The following is a 24983-nucleotide window of genomic DNA, read 5'->3' on the forward strand; positions in this document are numbered from 1 at the left end:
GATTCTTGGAAATTAACAACCATTCTTTAATTTCTTACTGTAGTATTCATTGTTTCAAACAATTTGATGGTAAAAATAATCAAGTCTTTCTTTTTAAACTGTTCAGATTTTACTCAGAGCAAATAATATTTGTCTTACTGATTTGCATTTGCTTGATCTAGTTTCAGAAGCCGTACGGGTGGCAACTACTAGCCCAACTGCCAATACTACTGGTACTGCTACTCCGTCCTCTACCACTGTGGGTGCAGTTAAGCAAGAACCTCCCTCTGCTTCATCTACAGTAAATATCCTGGAAAATATAAATTCTACAGAACCCCCAAAACCCTGCGAACTTGATGGTCTTCCTTCAGACCAGTTTGCAAAAGGACAGGACACTGTTGCCATAGAAGGTTTTACAGATGAGGAAAACACAGAAAGTGGAGGAGAAGGCCAATACAGAGAGCGTGATGAATTTGTGGTCAAGATAGAAGACATAGAGACTTTTAAGGTGATTTGAATGTTCTTAGGTTTTAAAGGTCATAGTTTAGTGGGCGTGCCCTGTAATAAGCCTTCATAATGACTTTAATAGTATGATCTAGCTTGAATTGCAAAAGGTTATATTTTGATAGTTATTCTAAGTTATAATTGTTAAATAATAAAATCAAACCAGCAGGTGTCAGATATTTTGAAAAAGAAAACAGTCAAATAATTTTGACTTATATCTGAGTTTTACGTATTTCTGACTAGTCACTATGTTGCATTTAGGTACTAGTAATTAGAGCTGTTTTGAAATGTTAATTTTTTTCAAGGCTCCCCATTCATTGTATCATTAGGAGTTTGGAGAAAATGATTTTTTAATTTAACAGTTTAAAGAAAATAACAGGAATATGACGTAAACATAGAATTATTTTCATAATTGCAAATTGTAGAACCATACATAGAATGTCAAATTTCGTACTGGAAAATTTTAGCTGTTTTTAAAAAATAGGTTTAAGAAAACCTATTTTGGGGGGTTTTGTTTGCTTGCTTTTGATTTTTTAATTGGGGCAGAGAGGAATGGCATTAAAAAGTATAATGAGGAACGAACATAACCTTCAAATTATCTATATGCCTTCCATTCACAATTAACTATTGTTAATATTTTAGCTTGTATGTTTCTGGTCTTTTTTAATACATACATACCCTTATAAAATTGCATCAATAATGTATGACAGTATTATTAGAGGAAAACTTTCCAGTAGTTACACAGAAGGGTAATGGGCTACTATGCATATTTCTGGAAGAATTTTAGCAGAGACTCAATAGCCAGCTTATAAGAATTGTTGCAAAAGTTCAGGTAGGTAAAAAGCAAAAGTTTAGCTAGATAGGTCTTTAATTTTCCTTTCAGCTCTTAAGAGTCTATAAATCTAGAATTTGTTGTTAGTTTTTACAAATGTAATTAATTCTACATATTACAGGAGGCTTTAAAAACAGGAAAAGAACCCCCAGCTATTTGGAAAGTACAGAAAGCTTTATTACAGAAATTTGTTCCTGAAATTCGAGATGGACAAAGAGAATTTGCTGCTACCAATAGTGTAAGTAAAATGCTTCTTTCCGTTAGTCTTCCTGGTTTTTTTGACAAAATAGAGATCCTGGGGAAAATACAGAATGATTTAAATTTATATGTAATTTATATTGAACATTTCTGGTATAAAATAGCGTAAAATTTGATATATGATACTCTGATAGTCTGATTTTAAAATAAAATCAGTATGTAAATACCAGCTTTTTAAAATTAAATCACTTTATACTAATATGTAAACTTTTTTTAAAATTGTTATTAGTCTATGAAGAGTTCATATGGACTCAGAGGCTATTATATTAATTATTCTGCCAGTCAAACATCCTGATTTACCAGAAGACTTACAGAAATGATTCTTTTGTACTTAATGTAGTTACTTAATAGCATTGAGTAAGTAAGCATCTGGTAATTAGCCAAATGAGATTGCTTCTATGTATGGGCTTGCAGTTAAGAATAAGCCTGAGGTCATTTTTATTGAGGGTGAAAAGTAGCCTGGCCAGAGCTGCATTTGAAAAACTTAAAGGATGGCAATGTGATAGTCAAGCCAACAAATATGTTATGTACAGAATGTATAAGTAATGTAATTCAGAGTATTTCTTTCCTTAGTACCTTGGGTATTTTGGAGATGCAAAGAGTAAATACAAAAAGATATATGTGAAGTTCATTGAAAACACAAACAAAAAGGAATATGTCAGAGTGTGTTCCAAAAAGCCAAGAAATAAGCCTTCACAAACTATCAGGTATTTATTTTTGTATGTAATATATTTATATAGCAATTATCGGAGGACTTACTTTTGGCAATGTAATTTTTTAAGGTTTTTTTTTTTTTTAGTAATCTCTATACCCAATGTGGGGCTTGAATGCACGACCCCAAGATCAAGAGTCACACATTCCTCTGACCAAACCAGCCAGGCACCCTGGCAGTGTTTTATATAAATAATTACATCAATTAAAGAGCCTGGTTTGTTTTGTTTTTTCCTTATATACAAGTTTGAAAATTCAGTGCCCGCTGTAATAAGTGATTCCTTTTGAAGTAATGAGATAGGGGCTATAAAGTTCATGATTGTCTATGGTAGGATGGGTACTTTTTTCTTTCCCAGAGTCCTTTTGGTGTTACCCTCATGTAGTGGGGGGGGAAATGGGTGAGTCAAAAGCTTTGAGTCCAGCGTTTTGTGACCTAGAGTAACACAACATTTTTGAAGCCCCTTTTTTTAAATCCATAAAATGAAAATTATAATGAAGTGTCAAATTTTAGCTGAAATGAATTTTCAGAAAAAATTGTAAAACCTATACATTACTAAGCAAGTATACAATAGAATTACCATCATATATTAATTATCGTGATTCTGGGTTATCTGGAACATGAATCTGGAAGACAAATGACCTAGCCACATTCCTGTAATCTGTATGGGACAAGGGGGTATGACCCTAGATATTCTCAGTCTAGTGCTAAGAAGGTCTAGTTTGATTAAGATTCCAGCTTACTGAAAGCAGCACACCTTATTTTTATGGTGAAATTTTATCCACTCGAATCTCCAGAAATAACACAGAAAATCTTGAGGGGCTCTAGGACAGGTATAGTTGGATCTCCACATCAAAACCTGGTTCCACCAGAGCCTGTGAGGGTTTCAGATGGTCAGATAGATGTGGCTATCAAGGGTGTATCATGCATTACTTCCCAAAGCCTTTGATCACTGGTTGTACAGCCTCATCTGCAGGAAAATGAGTTCATAAAGGGAGAGAAGGAGTGGAGAGAGAGAAACAGAGATTGAATTAATACTCCTTTAATAACTGAATATTGAATGTCAGTGGTTAAGAGTGTATTTCAGGAGAATTTGGAGGGGGGAATCATCACTGGAGATATATAGAACTTGGACTTCATTTTGGAGGTGTTGGTGAAGTAATATACTTTTCTTCACTAGCGTTACTCATTTTTGGTCTAATTCATTTAATTTGACAAGAATTCAGTGTGTTAATGAAGTTTGTCTGTAACATTGCAGAACTGTTCAGGCTAAGCCAAGTAGTAGCAGTAAAACTTCTGATCCTCCAACACCAAAAACTACAACTACAAAAGCCCCTTCCGTGAAACCCAAAGTTAAACAGCTGAAAGTAAAGGCTGAGCCACCACCAAAGAAACGGAAGAAATGGAAAGAAGAGTTTTCATCATCCCAATCTGACTCCTCTCCTGAGATCCATTCTAGTAGTAGTGATGATGAGGGTAAGTTCTCCATGAAATGAATACCTCGATAACTTTAGATTATCTACATGAACAGAGAGAAGGAGTAATGCTCACAATTCAAAATTGTTTTATTTTTCAGGGGATTTAGGTTCAGCCTAGGCTTTTATAAAAATAAATTCAAAAAATACATACATACATAGATATATATGTACATACAAACACAAATTCACATTCCCTGAACACTAATTGAAAGCACAGTTTGCCCACACATACAACCTTGTAGAAAAAGCAGCGAACTGAAAGAAGACTGTTTTTAGTTCTAAGCATACTAATGCCAGTTATCTCACCTCTTTGGATAGGATGGGGATTAGATCAGATAATTTATACTAAGAGTCCTGTTCTAAACATCTGAGTCCATGTTTATGCCAGAAGAAAAGAGTAAAATGAGTCTAGGAAGCAGCAACTCTGAAACTGTAGTTAATATAGTAATATATATATAATAATTGTACTTATGTATATATGGAATATATTTATTATATAATATCATGCATACTGCTGGGTATCTGCCCCTAGCCAACCAGCTGCCCTTGACTAAGCTAGGTAACCTCTCTGTGCCTTAGTTTTCTCTTTTATAAAATGAAAAGGTTGAAATAGATCAGCAGTTACCAAACTTTTTGACTGTAGAACACTTTTTTATACTCTTAAAACTGTTGAAGACACCAAAGCATTTTTGTAGGCTGGATGTAGATATAGATGTATTTACTTTATTAGAAACTAAACCTTAGTTGTAAAACACAAGAATATACCAGCACACGTTCCATTAGTCATCAAGCTTGGTATGTAATATACGCAAGAAACATCAAGAAGTTCTGTCTAGGGCAGGGGTTGGCAAACTGTGGCCAGTGGGCCAAATCTGACTGACAGCCTATTGTAAAGTTTTAATTGGAACATGAATACATTTACATATTTTCAGATAGTTGCTTTTCTATTATGGTGGCAGATTTGAGTCGTTGCTACAGAGAGCATATGACCATTAAAGCCTTAAATATTTGCCCCTGGCCCTTTCCAGAAAAAAATTGGTGACCCTTCTTCTGGAGCATAAAGTTGGAGGTAGGCAGAAAAAGATGAAAGGTTGATGGAAGGCTGCATATGCCAGGCTAAAGCTGAAAAGCCTGGGATCCTATAAGCCCAGGAGAGTCCCTGGAGGGATTTAAGTAGGGAGCAAACAGGGTGAAATTGGAATTTGAATTATAAGATGTCATAGTTCAGGTATAAATTGAAAGTCTGAACCTAAGTTGCAGCAGTAGGTGTGGAAGAGGGGGACACATAAGAAATTCAGGCTGAACATGAATGATGAATTGGGATTGGGGGTGCTATTGAGGTTGATGGCCAGGTTGGCTTCTGACATTACAGGTATCATTGCTTGGGAGCGCATCTTAAAGCTTATTTGAATAGAAATAGAATTGTAACAAAAAGTCTTCTTAAGGGGCGCCTGGGTGGCTCAGTCCTTAAGCGTCTGCCTTCGGCTCCGGTCATGATCCCAGGGTGCTGGGATTGAGCCCCGCATCTGGCTCCCTGCTTGGTGGGGAGCCTGCTTCTCCCTCTCCCACTCCCCCTGCTTGTGTTCCCTCTCTTGCTGTGTCTCTCTCTGTCAAATAAATAAGTAAAATCTTTTAAAAAAAAAAAAAAGTCTTCAGTGCAGAAGTCTACTTTAAGTGTGTTGTTTTTTAAAAGCTACTTAGAAAGTGTGGACATCAGAATTTATAAAGAAACTCAGTGCTTTGAGTATGTGTGGAAGGCAATATATGTAGTCTTTGCAGTTAGCATTCCGCTTACTGTTTAGAATAGAGTGCTTTGGGTTCTGAATGTGCACACAACTGTACCACTTCCTCAAAGGACATCAAGATAAAATTTTTCTTTATTGGTAACTCAAGTTGTGGCCACTAGGTGTCACTAATAGGTAAGCATTTTTAGTGCTTCTTAAAAAGGCAAATATTGATAATAAACAGATTTATAGGCTGGTGGTTTTCAAAACTGAAGACTTCCTTATAATCTTCAGATTTATTGAAGATTCCAAAACACTTGTGTTTTTGTGGGCTTTATGTATTTATATTTACCAAATATCAATTAAAACAAATTTTTTAAATATATTTAAAATAAACCCACTATGGGGTGCCTGGGTGGCTCAGTCGTTAAGCATCTGCCTTCGGCTCAGGTCATGATCCCAGGGTCCTGGGATAGAGCCCCACATTGGGTTCCCTGCTCTGCGGGAAGCCTGCTCTCCCTCTCCCACTCCCTCTGCTTGTGTTCTCTCTCTCGCCATGTCTCTCTCTGTCAAATAAATAAAATCTTTAAAAAATATATAAAATAAACCCATTACAGGGGCACCTGGGTGGCTCAGTTGGTTAAGCAGCTGCCTTCGGCTCAGGTCATGACCCTGGCGTCCTGGGATCGAGCCCCACGTCCGGCTCCCTGCTCAGCCAAAAACCTGATTCTCCCTCTCCCTCTGCCTGCCATTCTGCCTACTTGTGCTCTATCTGTCGAATAAATAAATAAAATTTTTTTAAAAATATAAAATAAACCCATTGCATATTAATATTTTTTTAACAACTGTATTTTCCTAAACAGTAGTTTTAGAAGAGTAGCATTTTCATATTTGCTTCTACATTTATTATTTCAGCTAAAGTATATAAAGAAAACCCAGCCTTGGGGCGCCTGGGTAGCTCAGTTAAGCATCTGCTTGAGCTCAGGTCATGATCCTGGGTTCCTGGGATTGAGCCCCACATCAGACTCCCTGTTCACTGGGGAGTCTGCTTCTTCCTCTCTCTCTGTCTCTCCCCCTGCTTGTGTTCTCACACTGTCTCTCTCAAATAAATAAATATAAAGTCTTTTAAAAAAAAGCAAGAAAAAGGAAAACCCAGCTTTGTATAGATTTGTAGTTGGGAAAGGGAGAAATATTTTAATTAAAATATTTTAATTTTCAGACAAGTATGAATATTTTTATTTGATACTCAAAAGTTTTTTATTTTATAAACTTAACAAGTAGTAGTTTTTTCGACTTTTCATGCTTGTTACGTTAAAAATCTATTGGTTTGTCTTACCCCCGAATGTATCTTTAATCCATGAATGATTTTGTAACATTATCCATTGGTCATGTGAAAATATGTTAGCTCATTAATGTACATATTCTGTTTCACTTTTTTCCACATTTTAAAAAATTGTGGTAAAATATAACAAAATTTGCTGTTACAGCCATTTTTAAGTGTACAGTTCAGTAGCATTAATTATATTCACACTGTTGTGCAACTATCACAACTATCCCCAGGACATTTTCATCACACCAAAAAGAAACTTTGTAACCATTAAGCAGTAACTCCCCATTCCCTTTCCCCCAGTTGCTGGTAATCTTTAATCTACTTTCTGTTTTATGAATTTGCCTACTCTAAATATCTAATATAAATATGCCTGTCTTATTTCACTTAACATGTTTTCAAGGTTCATCCATGTTACAGCATGTTTTCACAATTATTGCTGTTTATGGCTGAATACTATTCCATTATAAGTTTATCCGTTGTATGTTCATTTTGTTTATCTTTTCATCTATTGATGGACATGGTTGTTTCCACCTTTTGACTATTGTAAATAATGCTGCAGTGAACACTGGCATACAAATATCTGTATCTTTTTTTCAATACATCTAGAGTAGAATTTCTGAGTCATATGGTAATTATATGTTTAGCTTTTTGAGGAACCACCAAACTTTTCCACAGTGGTTGCACCATTTTACATTCCCACCAGCAATGCATGGGGTTCCAATTTCTTCACATCCTCACCAATACTTGTTATATTTTGGTTTTGGTGTGTTGTTGTTGTTTATTGTAGCCATCCTAGTAGGTGTAAAGTGGTATCTCATTGAAGTTTTGATTTGTATTTCCCTAACAACTAATGATGTTGAGCATCTTTTCAAGTGCTTACGGGCCATTTCCTTATCTTCTTTGGAGAAATGTCTATTCAGATCTTTTGCACATATTTTAATTGGGTCATTTCTCCTTTTGTTCTTGAGTTGTGGGAGTTCTTTATATACACTAGATATTAAACCCTTATCAGATACGTGATTTGAAAATATTTTATCTTATTCTGTAGGTTGACATTTCACTTTTGATAGTGTCCATTGATGCACAAAAATTTGAAATTCTTATGAAGCCAAATTTATCTTTTTTCTTCTATTGCTTAGACTTTTGGTGTCATATTTAGAATCCATTGCCAAATACAAGGTCATGAAAATTTACCCCTATATTTTCTTCTAAGAGATTCATGATTTAGCTCTTACATTTAGGTCATACATTTTTACAGTATCAAAAAAATAACACTTATTAATACTACCACTGATCTCATCAGTGAACTCCTTAAATAGTGGGATGTTGTCAAGCTCGTAGTGGTAGATACACATTTTCCAAAATTCTAATTTTCATTTGAAACCTCAAATTTTATCATTGGCAGCAAATGCTGTCAATTGTTTTCGTTGAATGGCAGGCTCACTTCATTAATTTTTAAGAATACCAAGTCTGCCAAATACCCAAGTCTGAATAGGCATAATGTGTGTGTCAATCATCTTTTTAAATGAAAATGGTGTCCCATGGGGAGAAAAGTGGCTAGTTCATCTTGTAACTCAAACAATTGCATAGATGTTTTTCCGAGAGATAACCATCATACTTCATAACAGAAGTGCTTGTGTACCTCTCATTTCATCACACAGAATGTTAAGACATTTACTCAATAGTAAAGATTTAATACAAATAATTTTTACTGCTTCACCAAGGACTATTCTTTTTTTATAATTTTTTAATTTCTTTTTAAGTAATCTCTACCCAACATGGGGGTTAAGCACACAACCTCAACCTCATGAGTTGCATGCTCCATCAAATTGAGCCAGCCAGGCGCCCCCAGGACTATTTTTAAGTGAAACTGGCTTCCCCCCCCCCTTAAAATGCATGGCAGTGAGATGGCAAAGTATATGGCCACTAGTATAGTTTGGTGTCACTGCCTCAACTCGTGCTAACTAAGGCACCAGTAGTTTTACCCGTCATTTTTATAAATGTGAACAGAGTGAAAAAGATAAATAACATTTAACATTTTATGAAAACAATTTTAACGTCAGAAGAAGGATCTTGGGGGGAAACCCCAAAAGGTCCTGGGACCATACTTTAAGAACTGCTATTACAGGCTATGGTAATAGTTTGTTAATAACAACCAGTGCAACTGAGTAAATTTTAAAGATTAATTGGCTTTATTATTCGATTCATGGATCAGGCAGCATCCCATCGAGCAAGGAGAGGGACCTCAAAAAGGCTACAGAAAAGGAAGGGTTTTTAAAGGTAGAGAGTGGAAAAAATTAAATTATTAGCAAAAAATCCATTGTTTAGGCAAGATGGCCCTCCTAAGGTGAAATGAAAGGGGTCTATCAGTAAATTTCCTAGTGCTGACCAGTAAATTTCCTAGTGCTAACTGGTTAATGGTTACATTTCTGGGGGCTTGAAACTACAGTTAGGTGTATTAAGTCTTGGTGGTGTACTGACTTGGGGCCTTTACCTAAGGTGACACCATTTTGAACCTGTGGTTTTGTTTTTTTTTTTTACAAGTTATGTACTTGAATGAAAAAAGTAAAAATTGAGATAGTTCTAATCTTGCAGTTTTTTTCCATTGAATTTCAGTGAAATTTTCTCTCTACATGAGCTATTTTATATATTTTTTTTTAATTTCGGGGCACGTGGGTGGCTCAGTCATTAAGTGTCTGCCTTCGGCTCCAGGTCATGATCCCAGGGTCCTGGGATCAAGCCCCACATCGGGCTCCCTGCCCAGCAGGAAGCCTGCTCCCTCTCCCACTCCCCCTGCTTGTGTTCCCTCTCTTGCTGTCTCTCTCTCTGTCAAATAAATAAATAAAATCTTTAAAAAAATTTTTTTTTGTATAAGCCTTGGCTCTAAACCAGAATTTTGCATAATTTAAATGTAGAAGTAAAAAAGAAGAGATAACTGTATATTAACTTACATGTTAGGTGTCTTATAGTTTCTTTAATCTAGGGAAACCATGAGTTCTGGAGTAGCACAAGCTGATGGCAGATGTCTGTGGTGGGGCCAGGGGAAAAGAAACAGTTTCCTATGGTGCTGACGTTTACAAATGCTGGGCTGAGATTGGGCTTCAGAGTCACCTGGGAACCTTTAGAAGTATAATATTTAAGCTTCATTACTATTGCTACCACACCCTACCTGCCTACCCCCACCAAAAGTTCTGTTTTAGTAAGTCCAACAATCTGGGTTCTTTGTTTTGTTTTGTTTTAAAAGCTCTCTACTGATTGTGATGTACAAACCAGCTTTGAGAATCTCTAACCCAGGGTGTTTTTAAAAGCCAAATGGGCAAAACTTGAATTTGAAGAAATTTTACCTACAACCTTTTATCTGCTTCTAGGTTCTTGTTATAAATAAAAGTGTTTTTGAAGTTATCAGGAAGGATATTTAATATTTCATCTTTTTGCTCTCCCAGAATTTGATCCTCCAGCTCCCTTTGTCACTCGTTTTTTGAACACAAGAGCAATGAAGGAAACCTTTAAGAGCTACATGGAATTGCTTGTTAGCATTGCTTTGGATCCTGACACAATGCAAGCCTTAGAGAAGAGCAATGGTACAGTCTGCTAAGTAGTACTTTCTTGGTAGTACTTCATGGATCTTCTTTATTCTTGTCTGTTAGTTACATGTTTAATATATGGATTTTATAACAGATATCTGTACATTGTCAATTCACAAATCCATGATATTTATTCTATAAAGTAATCCTATAATTCATGAATTGTCAATACTTGAACAACTTTATACTGAATGTATTTTTATTGATTTCTACACATGGAAAAATTATATAACTACCCACAAGTCTTCACTAAGTGTCTGTATTACACGCAAGGTCCAGATGTCAATATATTATACTTTCTGATAATTGGAAAGATGAACTGGATAATAGTGGTATAAAGATTATAAAATCATATATTTGTGTCTAGTAAAAGATACATCACAGAATAATTATTTTCTAATCAATTAATAGTAAAACAATGCATGCATTGTGTTATATTCATTAATATTAGTCCTTTATACTCTTCCTTTAATAACTTTTTCTTATAGTGAAAGAGATGAAATTAATATCTGAAATAAACTGGTGATTCATTTATTTAATGTTGCTCACTAATATTTACCCCTCAGCTACTATGGCATTCTCCAAGGACAACTGAAAAAAAGGAACAGAAGGATTAATGAGCCAGTTTCCATTACCCTTCTATCAAAATGAATTGTATGCATGTATGATCAAAAGATAGTAACAAAGAAAAATCACTAACAATATACTTCAACAGCAGTGCCTTATAATACATATTTTATTTCCACATACTTTAATACACATTGTTCTGTTTTAATCCCAAAACAATTCACACAGCCATTTTGTAGATGAAGACAGTGAGGCTCATAGAAGTGACTTGCTTAAGAGCCCACAATTAAAAAAAAAAAAACAAACCCACAATTTCCAAGTAACCAAGAAAGGATTAAAATCCAAGGTCTAATTTCTGGTCCATCATTTTTTTGACCATAAAATCAGAGGCAGTAATCTGTACATCAGTCAGTTTAGAATCATGTAGAGCTGGAAGAGACGTTAGGGATTACCTAGTCTAAAACACTTATTTTGTAGACTAAGGTTCAAAGAGATTAAATGTATTTCATAGAGTTATAGAACAAGTTAATGGTAGAATAACCATAATTAAAACCCAATAGTTAATTCCCCAGGTTGGCATTTTTGCCATTAAATGTTTTTTTCACCCAATCAAAACTCTTTTCATCATAGAATACACATCTCTTAGTACTGGTCATTCCTGGGTAGTTGTATTTTAATTGATTTTTTTTCTATTGCTTATCATTGTTTTATGATTTTTCTCCATTTGCTATAAGGGAGAAGGACATTAATTGTTCTATTTTAAAAATAATCCACAAATGTTTACAACATTGTTTTGTGAAATGTAAATTCTTACAGTTTTTGAAATGATTTAATCACTGCTAGAAAGGTAAAAGAAAACTATCAAGGTGTGGTATAGTGACCTTAGAACGCATTCCTCACTAAGGACTTTTTCTTCAATTAGAAGTGTTCTTTTGCTGGTCACTGTGCTTATGTTTGTATTCCAAATATAAAGAATCATTTTATCCAGGTACAAAATTAGTAGCCAGATTCTGAGGATTATATATACATTTTCAGAAAGGTTATTAAAGGTGATTAGTATTATGAAATACATTATTTTGCTGATAAATAAATAATCTAGTAACCTAAAATATTTAATACAGCACCAAAAGTAATTAATAGTCTGATGAAAGTGCTTTTCTTTTTTTTTTAAGATTTTATTTATTTGACAGAGAGAGACACAGTGAGAGAGGGAACACAAGCAGGGGGAGTGGAGAGGGAGAAGCACGCTTCCCGCTGAGCAGAGAGCCTGATGCGGGGCTCGATCCCAGGACCCTGGGATTGTGACCTGAGCCAAAGGCAGACGCTTAATGACTAAGCCACCCAGGTGCCCCGAAAGTGCTTTTCTTAAAGGAGCTTAAAGTTTTTCTAAAGTTTCCTTAGAAAAAGAAAGTGAAAAGTTTTAGTTAGAAATCTTTATCTACTTTTACTCTCCCCTTTTCTGAAATAACTCTTTGGCTCTTGTGTTTTTGAAACTGGATTTTGATCATTTTTTCTTCCCTTACGTTTTCTCTGGCCCAAACTACAGTTAAATTAAGAATATCATACTTGGGAGGGCGCCTGGGTGACTCAGTCAGTTAAGTGTCTTCCTTTGTCTCAGGTCATGATCCCAGGGTCCTGGGATCGAGCCCCTCATCAGGCTCCCTGCTCAGCAGGGAGTCTGCTTCTCCATCTCCCTCTGCTGTTCCCCCTGCTTGTGCACTCGTTTTCTCTCTCTCTCTGTCAAATAAATAAAAGCTAAAAAAAAAAAAAAAAAATCGTGTCTGGTATTTTACAGAATTTTATAATGTCAGGTAAATCTATATTTTGTAATATTATTTGGATGATAAATGAGGTCTAGAGAAATTAGGCAATTTGCTTACTGGTCACTTAGCTGTCATCAGTCAGTTCTAGTAGCAGAGACAAGGTTAAAACCCAGGACTTCTGATCCTGTCATTCTACTATGCTGCTTTTTTCTCACTTGGCTATTGCAGACCTATTTTTCAAGTTAGCTTTTGTTCAGAAAGCTACATGTCCAGTATTTTAAAAGTAATATTTATATATACCCATGAATTTAATGTCTTAACTTTGAGGAAAAGTTGGATTTTTTACAAGTTTTTGTGTTGATAGTTTATCCTGTTAAAATAAATTTTTATCTTGTTTTAGACGAGCTACTTTTGCCTCATATGAAAAAAATAGATAGCATGCTGAACGATAACCGAAAGAGACTTCTTTTGAATCTTCATTTGGATCAGTCATTCAAGGTATTTCCTTCAGATGATTTATTAGCAAACTCACTGGCAATCATAGCCTTAAGTGTAATAGGCAGGAAATTTATGAAAGTCATTCTCAGTTTTATACAATTTTTCACCCAATGAAAATTTGATTTTTATTCATTATGAGTCTGTTCAGCTTGTCTTTTTATTTTATTAAGCCCATTCTTAGTGTTAATCATTTGCTTTTCACTGCTTAAATTCATTTTTTAGGCTTTTATATGCATCTAGAATTCCTTCTACATAATTTCCAGATGTTTTCAAAAGTACTTCCTTTAAACTACCAAATTTCAGTCACTTTTCTTTTAAACCTTTTCAAAATTTTCATATTTCATCTATAATTAGAATTGGCCTTTTCTTAGCATAGTTATCAAAATTCCCTTACATGCCTGATTTACTCAGTATCTGAGGAAAAACTGATCCTAACATAATGGCAGATATATATAGTTATATCTGTTAATACAGCTTGGAACTCTTAAGTTGGTTTTGGTGTTATCAGAAATATAGAACAACAAAAAGCTAATCTAAACACAAAATTTATCATAGAAGCTACTTCGTAGTCAAAAATTTCCAGCTTTTCTTATTGAAAGTATAACATACAACATTTAGAATCATTTGATCATATCTACCTTGGGAGAAGTTTTTTTATGCATTTGTATAGCTTTTTATTTTTATCAAGAGACTTTATTTTTATAGCAGTTTTAGGTTTACAGCAAAATTGAGCAGAAAGTACAGAGAGTTCCCATCTACCACACATGAACAACTTTCCCCATCATCGGCATGTCCCACCAGAGTGGTACATTTGTCATAATTGTTGAACCTACATTGACTCATCCTTCTAACCTGAAGTCCATAGTTTGCATGGCTCACTCATGGTGGTGTACATTCTGTTGCTTTGAAGAAGAAAAGTATAATGACATGTTACCTACTATTAAGGTGTCATACAGAGTAGTTTCATTGCCCTGAAAATACTCTGTGCTCTATTTATCCTTCCCTCCTTTCCCACCTAACCTCTGGCAACCACTGATCTTTTTACTGTCCTCTATAGTTTTACCTTTTCCAGAATGTCCTATAGTTGAAAACCATATCATATGTAACCTTTTCAGATTGGCTTCTTTCAAATACTAATAAGAATTTAAGGTTCTGGGGCACCTGGCTGACTCAATCAGTAGAGCATATGACTCTTGATCTCAGGATTGTGAGTTCAAGCCCCACATTAGGCATAGAGCTTGCTTTTTAAAAATAAAAAAAAAAGATTTTTTTTCTAACATGTCTTTTTATGGCTTGACAGTTCATTTCTTTTTACCAGTGAATAATATTCCATTGTCTGAATATACCACAGTTTATCTATTCATGTACTGAAGGACATCCTGGTTGCTTCCTTATCTTGGCAGTTATCAAGAAAGCTACTGTGTAAACATTTGTGTGCAGGTTTTTGTGTGGATATAAGTTTTCAACTCATTCGGGTAATTTGTATAGCTTTTTCACATCCCTGTTTTATCTAAACTCCACATAAAAGTGAAAGCTGACTTCATTTTAGCTAGGTGAAAATTAAAGCTCTGAGATTTGAGTTCAAAATTAAATCTCACCAGAGGTGCCTGGCTCGCTCAGTCAACAGAGCATGTGACTCTTGATCTGGGGGTTGTAAGCTTGAGCCCTGCATTGGGTGCAGAGTTTTCTTTAAAAAAAAAAAATCAAATTTAAATGACACCAAACTACTAATAGTCCTATATTCTTCACTGACATGCACTTGCAAAGAAAAAAAAGTCAAAAGGTAGTATGAAACTTAGTACTTAGAATCTGGTCTACTGACTCCTAGTCCAGTATTTTCGGCTTAACTGCTGTCATCAAATGAAATTTGGAAAATGCCATATTTTCTGCAGAGAAGAGAATGCTGTTATATGTGTTTTCTAAAAATTTACTAAATCTTTAAAATGACCAGTTTGGGCTTCCCATTTTATTTTAAAGATTTTATTTTATTTATTTTTTTATTTTTTTAAAGAGCTTATCTTTTTTTTTAAAGATTTTATTTATTTATTTATTCGAGAGAGAGAGAATGAGAGAGAGAGAGAGCACATGAGAGGGGGAAGGGTCAGAGGGAGAAGCAGACTCCCTGCTGAGCAGGGAGCCCGATGTGGGACTCGATCCCGGGACTCCAGGATCATGACCTGAGCCGAAGGCAGTCGCTTAACCAACTGAGCCACCCAGGCGCCCAAGATTTTATTTTTTTATGTAATCTCTACACTCAGTGTGGGGCTGAAATTTACACCCCTAAGATCAAGAGTCACATGCTCCACTAACTAAGCCAGCCAAGCCACCCATTGGCTAGCCATTTAGAAATGTTAAACCAGTTCTCTAATAACTTGTATTAAAATAAAGCTACCACTAGGAATTTAATAGATTCAGTAGGTATTTAAGGCTTATGCAATAGTTTATGATGAACAACTGAAAAATTAGTTTTCATATTCTTACTTTCAAAGAAAAAAACCACAAAATTTCTAATTTTGAATTAGTTATTTTTATTATTTTCATTTTAGCAACTTGCATTTCAAAGCCAAAATACATGCACAGTATTACTATATGATTTTAAAATAGTAAAATACTACAAATAGTAAATTATAAAAGATTAAAAGATTTTCTATTCATTAGAAATAATTAACACCATTAACATGATCTCAGTAATTTTGGGAATCCTAAAGCCTTTTGAAGTTAATCATGTTCTGTTTTGCTCTGAAATCCATGTGCTTCCAACATCTTTAGCTAGCGTCTTAACACGAAAAGTGCTTGAGAACTCAAGAGTCTGGAAGAGAGTTGGCTCTAAAGGTTGTAACTGTTTATAAAACAGTGTAGCTTATCAAATGGGAACTCTGTTCTGAATAATAAATATAATGGGAGCACTTGAACCCTTTTAGTGTCAAAATAATAAATGATTGTATTAACTCAGTTTAATCTTCTAAAACAACTTTTTTTTTTTTTTTTTTTTTTTTTTTTTAGTAATCTCCATGGCCAACTGAGCCAACCGGGTGCCCCTTAAAACAGTACTTAAACTAGTTAAATTTAGCTACAAATATCATTCAGTTATTATTTGTAGTTTTTCATGTCCAAATGATTTGCCAAGTAGGTAAGGGCAAAATATGCCAGTGACTTTTTTTTTTTTAATTTTTTACTGTTAACGTTAATCACCATACATCACATCATTAGTTTTTGATGTATATGCCAGTGACTTTTAATGAGTGGCCTAGAATTGGTTTGGCCACATGGCCACTAAGTTATCAGTGAGTAACTACTGTGTCATTGTGGCCAGAAAATGCATCAGGGTCTGTTTTAGACTCATGAATTCATACAACTGAGGTCAAAAGAAGCAGAGAGGTGGTGAAGCCAGAGAAGTATTATAATGCTACTTGTTTTCACTGTTCTCATCAGGGAGAGATCCCATTCATCTAATCAGATGCGTTCTTTATAGCAGGGCTTGGCCAAGAGTCAGGGTGTTGACAGTGGTTGAATTGGTAGAGCTTTGAAGAAACCTGTGTCCCTCTTTCTCCTACTTTGAAGCCACAGAGAGGCATTTCTAGAACTCTCTGGCTTGTTAAGGAGTCCCTACAGTGCCATGTGCTATTGGCATAAAACAGGTCATAAAGTAAGGTTCACCCAGATTCAAGGGATGAGGAAGTAGATTCCACATCATGATGGAGGAGCTACAAAGAATTTGTGGCTCTGTTTAATACCCAGGTGTATTTCTATATTGTATATATTTACCATACCCCATCTATATATGTGTGTACTATATATAAATGTATGTATATATTTCTGTATTTTTCAAATAGCTGGAAGTAGTTTGGATTAGTTTTCTTCTGATGTCAGTTATTTTTGCTTTATTTTAAAGAATGCTTTAGAAAGCTTTCCCGAACTAACAATAATTACTCGAGACTCCAAAGCAAAAAGTGGGGGTTCTACTATTTCTAAAATCAAAATGAATGGCAAAACTTATAATAAGAAAACTCTAAGGACTTCTAAAACAACCACCAAATCTGCACAAGTAAGTATATATGGTTTGATATAATTACACCTTTTCCAGTTAATATAATTCCTCTTTAAAATATTGAAATGAGCAAATACTTTACTGTATTGTTATTAACTGTGAAGTCTTTTCAGGTAGGAATGAGCAGCTCCAGCTCAAAGAACAGATACTCGGTCTTACTTTGTTTTTCTCCATTGCCCAGCACAGTATCTGCATGTAGTTAGTGCCTGCAGTTTTGTTTTTTTGTTGTTTTTTTTTTAAGATTTTATTTATTTTATTTGAGAGAGACACTGAAAGAATGAGTGGGAGGAGGGGCAGAGGGAAAAGCAGACTCCCTCTGAGCAGCAAGCTGGATGTGGGGCTCCATCCCAGGACCCTGGGGTCATGACCTAAGCCAAAAGCAGATGCTTAACTGACTGAGACACCCAAGCACCCAGTGCTTGCAGATTTTTAAAATAGATGAATAGGCAAGGAATTACCTGATGCCTATATTTATATTTTCTGTATTTTTTTTGTCATTGGATACAAATGCATATAGGTAAGTATGCACATGTTCCATAAGATTCAATATTCCATATCTGCAAAATTATTGAAATTGGAATTCACTCATTTTCAAACATAGTCTAAATTACTGCCTTTTTAGAAATCAGTTTAGCAACATCAATTTCACGTCAAAAATATATTTTGTAGAAACACATTCACAAATGCATAAAAATGTATGCTTTTGCTCATTGCCTAATTATAAGAGCAATCCAGTTATGCATCACCAGTGGGAAACTGGATAAATAAAGAGCCATCCAGATAATGTAATACTATGTAATTTTTTTTTTTTTAAAGATTTTATTTATTTATTTGAGAGAGAGAGAATGAGAGATAGAGAGCACGAGAGGGAAGAGGGTCAGAGGGAGAAGTCCCCGCTGAGCAGGGAGCCCGATGCGGGACTCGATCCCGGGACTCCAGGATCATGACCTGAGCCGAAGGCAGTCGCTTAACCAACTGAGCCACCCAGGCGCCCCAATACTATGTAATTTTTAAAAAGAGACTCATTCATTCTTTCAGTAAAATGTTTTGAGTGCCTATTGTGTGCTGAATACAGTTCTAAGCACTAGGAATACAACTGTGAAAAATGGTCAGAATGCCCTGCCCTCATGTAATTTTTAGCAGGAGGGGGTTATATGTAATAAATAGAAAGACGCAAGGTTTAGTTAGGTTAAAAACAAGTTATAAAAAATAAAGTTGCAGAACAATATGTGTAGTAGGATTTCCTTCCCATTACAGAATTCGTGTCATTAATACATGTTATACATGGAAAAATATGGAAGAATATATATACCATGCTTTTAACCTTATTTATGTCTGAAGCAAGAGATTATAGGATTCTTTTACTTTATAAGTCATCTTACATGTTTACTGTTTAAATTTTTCTGTTTAAATTTTTTTGAAATATTGTGTGTTTATATTCAGAAAAAAAGTGAAGATTCTAAAATACAATTTAAATTCTTTTTTTAAAAAAAGATTTTATTTGACAGAGAGAGACAAAGCAAGAGAAGGAACACAGCAGGGGGAGTGGGAGAGGGAGAAGCAGGCTTCCGGCTGAGCAGGGAGCCCGATGCGGGGCTCGGTCCCAGGACCCCGGGATCATGACCTCAGCCAAAGGCAGACAGACACTCAACGACTGAGCCACCCAGGCGCCCCTACAATTTAAATTCTTATTTTGAATAAGCCTCTTGTCTATATTTAAGCCTATATCTAGCCATATTAGTCATTTATTTTTAAAATTTCCATTAAGACTTTTGGTCTAGTATTTTTGTAAAAGTATTCACAGTTCAAGAATTCCATGAAATAAATATGACTATAAACTCTTCTTTTTATAGGAGTTTGCTGTTGATCCAGAGAAAATACAGCTGTATTCTTTGTATCATTCACTCCATCATTATAAATATCATGTTTATCTGATATGTAAAGATGAGGTAATTTTTTTCATTTATTTAAAAAAGAAGTGTTTTTCTGAACTTTAAGGAGACTATAGCTATAGTATGTTTTAATGTCTTAAAGAGAATTGTTAAAAAATACATGTGTCTATATTGTCTTGTAAATAATGTTATTCTGAGTCTGTTATGTGTTTTGCTCATATTAATCTGAGGCTCTTCCAGAGCTGTAAGTGGTAATGTTTTTAAGCTGTTATGCTTGCTTTACATTTCCATAATAAATGGTACTTGATTTCATTTTCTTCACTCATAATCCATCATGATCCTGCTTTAATTCACTTCAGTCACTGCTTTGATATCCTGCTGTCTTCCTTATCACTAAAATGGCCTTCTCCCACTTAATTGCTGAGAAAGGGGTTTTTGTGCATGGTCAGGAAGAAATGATAGTTAAAATTTAATTGTAACTTTTACGTATCATAATTTAAGTTGCTCAGAAGTTATATATGACAATAATACCATTTTGTGGGTGGGATAGATTTTATTTATTTGACAGAGAGAGAGAGACAGCGAGAGAGGGAACACAAGCAGGGGGAGAGGGAGAGGGAGAAGCAGGCTTCCCGCCGAGCAGGGAGCCTGATGTTGGGCTCTATCCCAGGACCCTGGGATCATGACCTGAGCTGAAGACAGACGCTTAACGACTGAGCCACCCAGGCGCCCCGTGGGTGGGATAGAATGATCAAGTTCCTCAAAGCTTAAATGGCTGTGGACTGGACTTTTTTATCAGCACTACCAGCTGTTTAAGAGTTAAGTTGGATTGAGGCTACACTTGATGTATTTGGTGATAATCGGTGGAAAGATGTTCATAAATCTAACCTAGCAAAGGAGAAAATAAAGATTGTCATGCAAAATATGGTGACTATTTTTACATTGCTCTGAATTGCAGAATTCACCCCAAAATTTGTCACTTAGCTTTTAACACAGGAAGGAATTCAGAAGTTTGAACCATTTTTTTTTTTCTAGCCTTCCTCTTTGCCCTCATGGAGCTAAAAATGATAGGATTAGACTTCACCCAAATTTATACGAAATAATCATTCTCCACGGATGGAATTTTTTTTTTAAATCAGTATTTGTAGGTGTATTCATAAAATCCTTTTCATTCAAGATACAGAAACCATAAACCCTTATGAAGAGCTCATAAAGTGATAAGTATAAGCTAATATGGTCATTCTCTTTATTTTAGATTTCTTCTGTGCAGAAAAGAAATGAAGACTTAGGACAGGAAGAAATTGTTCAACTTTGTATGAAAAATGTAAAATGGGTGGAAGACCTATTTGAAAAATTCGGAGAACTTCTAAATCATGTACAGCAGAAATGTTCCTAACATTTCCACGAAAGTTCCGTCTGTGTTATAGCACTAATGAACTGGCAGAGATGGAGGGCCAAAGCGGGTGTAGGGCCTCAGATAAGTGAATGTGAAGCGGTGGTCTCCTGCAGGCACACCTGCTTTGCTCATAGAACTTACTGATGACCTCTGCTGAAGGACAGTCGTGCTGCCCAGGAAGTCAGTCCTTTGGAAATGGACCTAAAATCCCACCACATTTTTATCCTAATGAATGATTTTTCTATTTTGTAAACCATTGGGTAACTGAGTTTTATTTTCAGAAATGTTTTTTGACAAAATGATGAAGCATGCACTAAATATAATTTTTCTTTTTTGCTTGAGAGATAACACTTCAGTAACTTGATTATTTTTTTCCTGACTCTGACTAAACACCAGAACGAAAGAGAGGTGGCACCAAACGCCTATGTTTATATTTGTGTCTGGCCACAAAATGGAAAGTATTGTACATTATGTAAACAGATCTGGTGTGATGTGACATTTTGTATGAGAATATCCTCAATTTAAAATATGAAATTCAGAAACTGCATTCTGCTTTACGAACTCCTTTTACTCTTAACATGTTCAGGAAACTGGATGTGGAATTGGTGCAATTCTAGGACTGCTTTTTGTGTCAAATTATATTGTAATGAAAAAAAACAATGACATACTATTTTCCCTATCTCAAAGAAAAGTATTTTCCTTTATACTGTTTTTTCCTTTGGAAAAATTTTCAATTGTACATTTTATTTCACTAATAGTTGTATTTTTCACAAGGAAAATGTGGTTATAATTATGTTTGATGTATCTGTACTACACTTTTCATTATTTTCAGTAAATCTTATTTAGTTATATATTGAATTTCTATTGTGAATTCTATCTTGAGGTAACCATTTTTGTTTATATGGATTTGCTTCAGTGTTATCCAGAATATGCATTCAGTACTAGAATTAGTGTAGCTTTATAAGTGGAGTTGTGTTAGACACTGCAGTCATTTTCTAATTCATGAAAATCGATTCCTTACTAGTACTTGATTAACCAATTTGTCAAAATCAAAATTAACCACCATTATACATTTGGAAGAATAAAATTTATAAATAGGCGACATGCAGTGTTAAACACAGCTTACCTAACTCTTAGAACTGGAAGTGGTAGAACTCTCCTTTTGGTGCCTTTCCAACTTTTATACATGCTGTTGTAGCTTTCTTTAGTTTGATAGCTAGTGTTTCAAGTAGTTTAGCTGAGACAGTGAATGTATTAGGTTCAACATGACCTTTTGTTTTATTTGTGTTTGCCAACAGGATGCCTTATTTGTTTGAGAAAAAGATTTACTAGTGTCCTTCTAAACGATCTCCTTTTTTAGGATTCTAAAGAAGTTGTTAATCATCATACTTTTTGTTTATTTTACCACCATTTAGTGCCTTAAGTCCTATCAAGAAAGCAGTGTTCCTGCTCAATGCCCAAATAAGACGTGCTTATGTGGACATTGCTGTTGTCTTGATTTTGAGTTAACAGGCCAACTTCTTATACTTAAAACCTTGGTAAACTGGCAAAAAATTAAAGATAACATGTGACTTGATTTGAGAATGAAACATTGTAGCATTGAGTAGAAAATGAGTATTTGAGTTAAGCTTACATATTTATTTCTGATGTTATCTTATTAAAAGCAATAATCCTTAATCAAATAATCATTGTACCTGCCATTAGACAAGGTACTAATAGAAGTTTCTCTCAATGGTTAAATATTCCATTTCTGAAAACTTTTTTTAAAAAGACCAGTTTAAACAGTTTATTTTGAAAACAAAAGTAACCTATTAGATTCATTTTGCCTAACTCAAATGAGACTTCTCAGCAGTGAGAGCATCATAAAATTGATTTTGCTAACTGGAGAAGAGTAGGAAGCAGCCATATTTCTTTCTGATATGATTCTGGACAGAATTGGTTTCTTTCATTTACGAAGTGCAGAGTAGGTAACTACATCTCCTAATGTAGTGTTATACGTACATGTCTTTACTCCCCCCAGCTTACTTTTCTGAATCATTGATGGTTAAACATTTTTAAGAGCTGTCATGCATTTAGGTAACACTTGAAGTACATGTTCGAAATCACTAGCCACATCTCCTTCGTAAGGCCCATGGAAAACAGGGACATTTTCTTAAAGTTGATCTTATGTTTCCTATAGAAAATAACCCATTTCCTTTTCAACTTCAGTTGCCCCTCAAAATGTTGGTAATTGTATTCATTGTAGTAGAACAAGTATTTTCATAATATCAGAGGCCAAGTCTTTGATAACTGCCTGAAGGAGACCCAGTTGTTTTGCACCATCTTCTCTCATTTGATCATATATTATATATTATAGGCAAGGACATCAAACTTGGGCCTTAGCAAAAAGTGGGACTCTTATTACGATGTCCATTCATGAGTCCTTTCTTTGTATGAAGTTGAATAAATACCTAGCTGGTTAGCATTCACATTCCTTGCCAGGGAGTTTGAAATTTATAATATAGAAATAATTTTAGGTTGTAGATAGAGTTTAAGAGGTAAAGCACATATTGCCACCACCCAGGAAAACATTTTTAAGGAAGATTGGATTTTCCTCCCTACAGATACCTGGAAATAATTTAATATAAAAAAATCATTTTGTGTTGATGTTTATTTGTAGTTCAGATTAGTGGTTATAGAATGGGCTTCCTTGTTCCCATTTTCATGATAACCCGTTTTCCACTTATTTGATCCTCTAATGAAGTCACAAATTTATCATGACTTATGAATTATCATGGTAAGTCAACAATAGAAACCGTCCATATTTTTATTATACTATCAAATAGAAAACATTGGTGGGATGGAAAAATCCTAATTTAAAACAGCTTAGAAAATGTTCAGATTACCTTTAAGTTTCTAAATTTCTTTAAATTTCTAAAACTTTTAAAAGTGAAAATTACAGGTGACTCATACCTTATTACTCTTTTCAGAGCTTTCCTCACATTTTTTAAAGTCTTACTTCCCTTTTAATATATATATTTATTTTTGTTAAAACAGCTTTTTTCCAGTCTATGATTTTGGAAATATACCTATAAAACCAATATAACAGCAAGGTTATTGAATCAGCTTTGGGTCCCAAAAGTTGCTTCAGATGTGCAAGTTGTGAATTTTACTGTATTTGTAGAATACAATTTTTGTTTTAAACTGTAGTTCCATCTTCTTCTCAAAAATGCTTTTCAGATAGAGTAAACTGTCCCAGGATAACTGCTTCTACCTGTGTCAATTGCATTTGACACATAACTGCACAAATGAACAATGTACACTATTGGTTGTACATTAACTTACATGTACAACTTTTGGCATCTATGTTCACAAATGCATGTTTTCGAAAATCACCTTTATTTATAAGTGACAATAATTGAAGTTAAGGATACAAAGAAACCTGCATTTGTAGCCCAGAGTTTTAAGTGGTCCATAATACAATGTATGGAAATGTGAAAGACAATTTTGTATATTTGTTTGTTACTAACTCAGATCATTAAAATGAAAACAATTTTTTAAACAACAAAATCAGAATGTTTTGAGGTGGTTTTTTTTTTAAGAACCGAAAACTGAGGTATTCTATTAACCAAAAGCATCATCACGTTATAAATTCTTCACACCACACATAGTATGTTGTAAAGTCCTAAACAAAGTTATTAGGAACAAATCTATATAAGCTATTGAGTACGTAAAAACGAATTTATCCTGATTCCTTAATTTTCAGAATAATAAGATCCTGCCTTTACCTTCATATGATTTTTTAAAAACAGTATTTCAAGTAAATATATATTCAGCATATTTGCTGTGTCTTAATTTTTTTTTTTTTTTAAGTAATCTCTAAGGGTATCTGGGTGGCTCAGTCGCTTAAGCATCTGCCTTCGGCTCAGGTCATGATCATGGGGTCCTGGGATCAAGCCCCGCGTCGGGCTCCCTGCTTGGCACGGAGTCTCTTCCCTCCCTCTGCCTCTCCTCCTGCTCCTGCTTTCTCTCTCTCAAATAAATAAAATCTTTAAAAAATAATCTCTACACCCAGCATGGGGCTCGAACTCACAACCTGAGATGCACACTCCACTGACTGAGCCAGCCAGGCGCCCCAGTTTTGATTGTAAAAGCACTTTTCATTCCTTGACTTATGTTGTTCAAAACTAAATCTAATCAATGATCTCTATCAAAAAAGGTTTTAAAATTCTGTAACATTGCTGTTTTATTCCCCATTGGTTGCTAAAATTGTGTTCATTTAGAAACTAGTCATTCAAATATCTTAGGAAATAGTCATTATTAAAATTATCCATATTGCAAACCTAAATGATAGCACTTCTACCCTGCTTTGTTCATGTCCTGTTACTTTCTGGTTCTTTTTTTTTTTTTTTTAAGATTTTATTTATTTATTTCAGAGAGAG

General features: G+C 34.7%; 1 protein-coding gene across 4 annotated transcripts in view; it reads left to right on the forward strand.

Annotated features, from left to right (window-relative positions):
• Positions 1 to 24130, forward strand: part of QSER1 (glutamine and serine rich 1) — a 79830-nt gene extending 55700 nt beyond the window's left edge. For 3 of the 4 annotated variants that reach the window (XM_027579268.2, XM_027579269.2, XM_027579266.2), the window contains 9 exons: positions 162 to 487; positions 1437 to 1553; positions 2147 to 2280; positions 3541 to 3758; positions 10258 to 10395; positions 13129 to 13226; positions 17119 to 17271; positions 19128 to 19223; positions 20422 to 24129. In XM_027579268.2, the coding sequence (XP_027435069.1) occupies positions 162 to 487; positions 1437 to 1553; positions 2147 to 2280; positions 3541 to 3758; positions 10258 to 10395; positions 13129 to 13226; positions 17119 to 17271; positions 19128 to 19223; positions 20422 to 20562 (1421 nt within the window). In that variant the 3' untranslated portion in view covers positions 20563 to 24129. Of the gene's footprint in view, positions 1 to 161; positions 488 to 1436; positions 1554 to 2146; positions 2281 to 3540; positions 3759 to 10257; positions 10396 to 13128; positions 13227 to 17118; positions 17272 to 19127; positions 19224 to 20421 lie in introns of all 4 variants that reach the window. The other variant, XM_027579265.1, reaches the window with a different exon arrangement.
• The last annotated feature ends 853 nt before the right edge of the window (positions 24131 to 24983 follow it).

This window comes from Zalophus californianus, chromosome 11, assembly GCF_009762305.2.
Source record: "Zalophus californianus isolate mZalCal1 chromosome 11, mZalCal1.pri.v2, whole genome shotgun sequence".
In the NCBI taxonomy this organism is placed as follows: domain Eukaryota; kingdom Metazoa; phylum Chordata; class Mammalia; order Carnivora; family Otariidae; genus Zalophus; species Zalophus californianus.